This window comes from Arachis ipaensis, chromosome B08 (assembly GCF_000816755.2).
Source record: "Arachis ipaensis cultivar K30076 chromosome B08, Araip1.1, whole genome shotgun sequence".
In the NCBI taxonomy this organism is placed as follows: domain Eukaryota; kingdom Viridiplantae; phylum Streptophyta; class Magnoliopsida; order Fabales; family Fabaceae; genus Arachis; species Arachis ipaensis.
In genome coordinates, this window is record NC_029792.2 from 43776327 (window position 1) to 43782297 (window position 5971).

A 5971-nucleotide genomic window follows, 5' to 3' on the forward strand; every position below is an offset into this window, starting at 1 on the left:
TCCCCCATCCAAGCAGAAAATCTACAAGCAAAAAACCTCACAACAAACTCAGATTATGCAATACAAACAGAAATTTCAGTTCACACAGAAGAAGAAGATGAAGAAGACGTAGAAGAAGAATCAGATTTCTGTTTCCTAGTCCAACCACAGCAGCAACAAGCAAAATCAACAGAAATGGTAGTTCAAACAACAATTCAGCAATCCTCATTGTCAAGTTATAATTACAAATATGCGGTGCCACAATTTCAACAACAACAACAAAATTCATGCCAAACTTCAAAAATCATGGATGTAGAAAAAGAAGAACTCGATGCAAACTCAGATTCAACAAACAATTCCACAACAAATTTGCAGAATGTATCAACAATTTTAGATCCAGATTTTCAATTTCATATCCAAACAAAACCGCATCAGAGATATCTTCTTCCAAGAACAAGTTCAACCGATTTGAACACACAAGCAACCCGAATTTTAATTCTGCAATCAAAGTTCCTGATTCAGGGACCAGCTTACATGTATGCCGAAACGCAACCTTTGGATGCCGGTGGTCGTCCGTGGCGGGAAACAAATCCGGTCAAGAACAAAGCAGCGGCAAATCTGATAACAGGTAGCGGCGCCGAGGACGGCACCTCCGTGAAGGGGGAGCAGATGCTCGCGATGCCCTGGGTTGATGGAGTGGCAGCAGCGACCGGCACCGGAGATCCTCGAAGGTGTAGTGGAGGGTTCCGGCGCGTTTCTCCGATCTTGGTAAGACCAGCTTCACTCTTTGCGGCAGTCTTCCCTTGGAATCTCGAAGAGGAGGATCGAACGACGAAGAAGTAGGTGGCGGTGACATTTCTAGGAAATTGCGATGGAGCACGAGACATCGACGGGTTCCTGCAGCTACCAGTGGATTCTGCAACGGACGGTGCGAACGGAACTGAGGGAAGGTGGGGAAGGAGCCACTGGAGTCAGACGGTGGTAAGGGAAGAGAAGGGAGTGGGGGTGCAGGTGGAGGGGGGAAGGGTTTGTTTTTAGTTTTTAATATTATTTTTATTATTTATATTAATTGTTAATTAAGGGTAATTTGGTAAAAAAATAAAATTAAAGTAGAAAAGGACGATTTTATAACATTTTGTAACATTGAGGATGATTTTAATAACAAAAAAAGGTCGGCGACGATTTTGATTTTTGCCTCAGACCTTAGGACGAAAACAGTACTTAACCCTTTTGAGTTATTAACTTATTATCTCCTACATATAAATCTTTCTTTTTGAGTCTCGAAAAAACAAGAAGAACCCAAGTCATATGGTGAGGAAGCAATTAAGGATCCTTATTGGCAAAGTGCTATTAATGATGAATTATGTGCTCTAAAGAGGAATAAGATTTGGTTACTTACCACCTGACCACCTGGAAGGATATTTAGTCTCAATCTCAAGATTAATGGCACTACTGAGTGAAACAAAGCTAGGTTGGTTCGCTCAAACAGCCGAGCTAAATTACTTTTGAGACATTCAGTCCAGTTGTGAAAATGACAACACTGAAGATTGTCTATCTTGGCAGCAACTGTTATGTAGAATTGGTCTATTCACCATCTGGATTTTAACACTGCCTTCTTAGGTAGAGATCTATCAGGATTCAGGAGCTATGTTCATCAAAGTCCCACAAGGATTAGAAGTCTTGAATCCAAGTCTGGTGTGTAGATCAAATAGGTCACTCTATATATGGCCTCAAACGAGTCAGTAAACAGTAAAATACTATATTGAGATCTGTTTTAGTATCAATATACAGTGCAACTATCAAGATTTTCAGGAACAACTCTTGCATCAACTTCTGATTATCAAAGATTGATAGGAAAGTTACTTTATATACTTCACCAACACTAGACCAAAAATTAGCTATGCAGTACTGAAGTTAAGCCAATTTTTGGACTCTGCAATTGATGAACACTTTCAAGCAGAATTGGTGGTATTGTGATATCTAAAAGGTGAGTCAGCTTTGCAATCGTTTAGGAGGTAGATTTCAGGATAATGCTTCTTAGGGACTTCAATTGTGACTTGAAAGAGTAAAAGGTGGAATTGATGGATTATACATGGTCCCAACGTGAAAGGTGGTGTGGCTTGAGCTAATTGGCAAAGGAACTTATTTACTTGTTTTAACTAAGTTTGTTTGTTAAGTTAATTATTATTAGGATTCATTGTAACTAATTTATTGTATATTAGTTTGGAGCATCTATGAAAGTGTGATTCATCATTATCATTCAATGAAGTAAACCTAGATGTACATCAATACATAGTTCAAACCTCAAGTAATTGAGATAATATTAATCTAACTTGTAGATCATATATTAGATATGTTATTGTATACAAAAGAAAGGGACTACTCTAACAAATGAAATAATTTTAGTGCGTAGTAATTGATTCTGGAGTACATTATTCAGGCATTATAATTATTTTACACCTATGTTATTTGATGAAAATTATTTTAAAAAATGTCTGCTGTGAGTTTTGTTGAATAAGCTTGCCAAGGAACACTTGTTTAAAAAATTTATTCAAGCGCGGATCAATGTCTAAATCGGACTACCACATGTAATTTCATTTAAAGCTCGTCCAGAACAAGCGGACAGTCAATGAGTTATAGCTCAAACGACATAATCTCTTCATCCTCACCTATAGATGTTGTCGGATACCAAAGTCTTCCCTCTCAAACATGTGCCAAAACAATTATACCAACTCAAGTAAATCTTGAAATGGAAAACAAGGTTTTATGCCAACATATAGCTAGTAACCAGCATGATGAAAATCGATAATCGCACACTTGAAACCTTTTTTAAAAGTGAATAGTTTTTCTTTGAAGTCTTCAATAGCCTTCAATTCTCTTTGCCAACCATAATACGAGAAGCTCATCCTCTTTAGTACTAAAGCATTTTCCACAATAAATTTAGCCAAACAAAGCTCATGCTCACTTCCATGAATTCTTCCAAATTTCACCACTTCTAGGGTGGACACCAAGCATTTGGGCACGGCAGCAGAATTCAATATCTCTTTCTCAAACATAGATATTCCCTGATTAATTAACAATGATCAATCATTTTTTTTTTAATCATTTCAAATATCTAGCTAAAAATAGCACAATGCATATCGTAAATTGGAAAGGGTTAGAAAAATAAAAAATAAAAATTCTGGTTAAATGAAATCTGAAATATTGGTAGCTCGAAATAAGGGGCACACTAATAAATAAATAAATAAATAATGATATATTCTTCTAATAATTATATTGTAATTTTTTAATACGAAATATTTAAGTATTTTTTATTTTTTTAATAAATTAAATACAAATTAATATTATTTTTTTGTTTAAAGTTAAGAGATGATTCAAATATTTAAAAGTATGTAATATTACTTTTTAGTTTTAAATCTTACACCTTAAATTATAAATACTAACCTTTAAAATTAGCTAATATTGACTAACCTAATCTTCCATACTTTTTTTTTTAATTATAAAAAAATTTATTTTTGTAATTAAATTCAATAAAATTTCTTTTTTTATGTTTCTCTTCCTTCTCCTCTTTCAACAACAAATATTTCTCAATCCTTAAGTTTAAGTTATTGAATCAACTTAATTAGTTTGAGTTAGTTATCAAAATACTTTGTCACTTAGTATTACCATTGTTATAATACACTTATAATCATTGCAATAACAATCCCTTACTAACAGCATTTCTGCTAATTTCTGCCAACTCTTATTTATAATTGTGTTTAATGGGAGTGTTTTTGTGGATGTGTCTAATAAAAATGTTGGTTGTATTTAATAGAAGTGTCTTTATAGATATATATATTTTTTAGATGTATTTCTTTATATAAATATTTAAAATATAATAATTAATTATTGTTAGCAATAAATTGAAAAATAATATGTTGGTACCCTATACTTTTCCTTACAATAAATGGTGACTTATAAACCTCTTGTGATCACTAACCTTAAATTCAAGGGTCCTGATAACTGGGGACATCTGAAGTAAGCCTAACAGAGTTTCACCATTAACCAAGTCAAGCTCAAGATGGGTCAACATTTTCATCCATGGCAAAGTAGTCAAAGAAACTTTGCATTCTGCCAGAACCTGCATAACTTCAAATGAAACTTCTTTGCAAATATAAAAGATTTTTGTACAAATATATAGATATAGCAAATGTTTCGCATGTGTCCAAAAATCTTGAATTATACAATATATCTATTATCAATAACAAAGGATATATGAGAGAAATTTTGTATATAATTTTTTTTTAAATGTTCTTTATTATATATAACTTATAATAAATATGTTAATTTCGAGAATTAAACTCATTTAACTTTTTTATTTTAGTATAACAATTATTATTCACGTCTAATTTATAAACAAGTGAATTAATAAAGTAGTATCTATTAGCAAACTAGGATTATAAAAAAACATTTTAAGTGTATCGGAGAGTACCATCAATACTCCCGTACACTTGAAATGTTCCCAGGATTATAAGTTATTTATATATATACGTGTATTATTGAAAAAAAAAAAAACTAAGTTAACAATTCTAACGGTTATTATATAAAAAAAAATAATAATAAAATTGTTACCTGTGTGCCCACAAGGTTGAGGCATTTTACTTGAGTGAATTGTTTAAAAAGTTTAGAAATACGAATCTGTGTTTCTTGTAGAGTCACATTTTGAGGTCTCCGTAAAATGATATTTGCAGTAGCACCTTGGGCTGATGATGGATCACCAAAAACAAGATCTTCTAACATATAACCACGCCATGTGAATTCGGTTAGACGCGAAGAACAAATCTTGATCATAGCAGCAAAATTATTAAGCGACTCCTCGCCAGATACAGCTCTGCTGCTGCTGCTGTGTTTAACGGAAAACCTTTCAAGCAAAGGTACTTCGAAAGTCACACATTTTACCCTTAGCCAGTAGCAATTTTTTGTCTTCAGCTCTTTGAGCACAGGGCAACTAAGTCTCACATCTTTCAAGTGATAAGTAAATATAATTCCAGACAGGTCCAAGAATTTTAGGTTGCTGAAACGGAAATGACCATATGACGGCGTCGGAATTCGAATAGCACAACGACTCATTTTCAAGACCAATTCTTCGATATAATGTTCGTTTTTCATAAAGAGACAATGAGAAGAAAGAGCTGATAAGTTAAGATCATGATCTAAACGAAGATCAAGTTTCTTGACACGTCTACTCAAGATATTTGCCATCCATGTGTTCACAACGGATGGGTCGTATTTGTTGGAAATAGCAAGAATCAAACTCTGGACACTTGAACTTTCAATGAGGAGGAGAGATCTGTTCATGAAGTCTATAAAGTGTTGTTTTCCTGTCTTCTTCTTGCCGTGATAGAAAATGTGCTCATCCAATTCTAGCTTGGTGACACATGTCCAGCGGCCTATCCATGTCTTGGATAACACGCTTGTACGGACAGCGTCTCTGATGGGGAGACAAGAGAGTATTTGGCTTATGATTTGTTCGGGTAGGTTGCTCATTATGTCTTTGCCTTCGTCTGACTTTTGCCTTTTGCGATCCATGTGTTTGTATCAAGTCCGATCCGGTCCCTACAAATACATACTTTGTAACATTAGATACTAATAAGTAATAATATATATAAATCTATGTGGTAGCAAGTTGAGGAAATTGATAAACACTCATCACTACTATCCAATCGATCCTACCTCTAATTGCGTACGCAGAAATCTTAATTCATAATGCCTTGAGGCACAACATCGTGGCTTTATGTTACTTATATACTATTAGATGTGAGAATGATAGAGATTGAGGGATGTCTAGAGGCACAAAGCAGGAGTTTCTGATCTTCTAATTAAGTTGGACTATTATAGGATATTATTAGGATGGTTTAGTAATGTTAGGGATTCTAGATAGTCACACGATCATAAATTTTCATATTTGTCGCTAAAAATATCATTATTATTTGGCGTTAATAATTAATCCCTT

At 33.9% G+C, this 5971-nt stretch overlaps 1 protein-coding gene across 1 annotated transcript; it reads right to left on the reverse strand.

Annotated features, from left to right (window-relative positions):
• LOC107610988 (F-box/LRR-repeat protein At4g14103-like) lies at positions 2760-5644 on the reverse strand. The gene is made up of 3 exons (XM_016312959.2): positions 4591-5644; positions 3959-4099; positions 2760-3044 (listed from the first exon to the last, which is right to left on the reverse strand). The coding sequence occupies exons 1-3, from the start codon at positions 5545-5547 to the stop codon at positions 2760-2762; spliced, it is 1383 nt and encodes a 460-aa protein (XP_016168445.1). The 5' UTR covers positions 5548-5644.

What these genes read in the sequence shown, in the direction of transcription:
- LOC107610988 (XM_016312959.2), bottom strand. Translation starts at nt 5,547, where the DNA reads ATGGATCGCAAAAGGCAAAAGTCAGACGAAGGCAAAGACATAATGAGC. An exon ending in TCAACCTTGTGGGCACACAG is followed by an intron (nt 4,100 to 4,590) that starts GTAACAATTTTA and finishes GAAGTTATGCAG; the next exon opens with GTTCTGGCAGAATGCAAAGT. An exon ending in TCAGGACCCTTGAATTTAAG is followed by an intron (nt 3,045 to 3,958) that starts GTTAGTGATCAC and finishes TTAATTAATCAG; the next exon opens with GGAATATCTATGTTTGAGAA.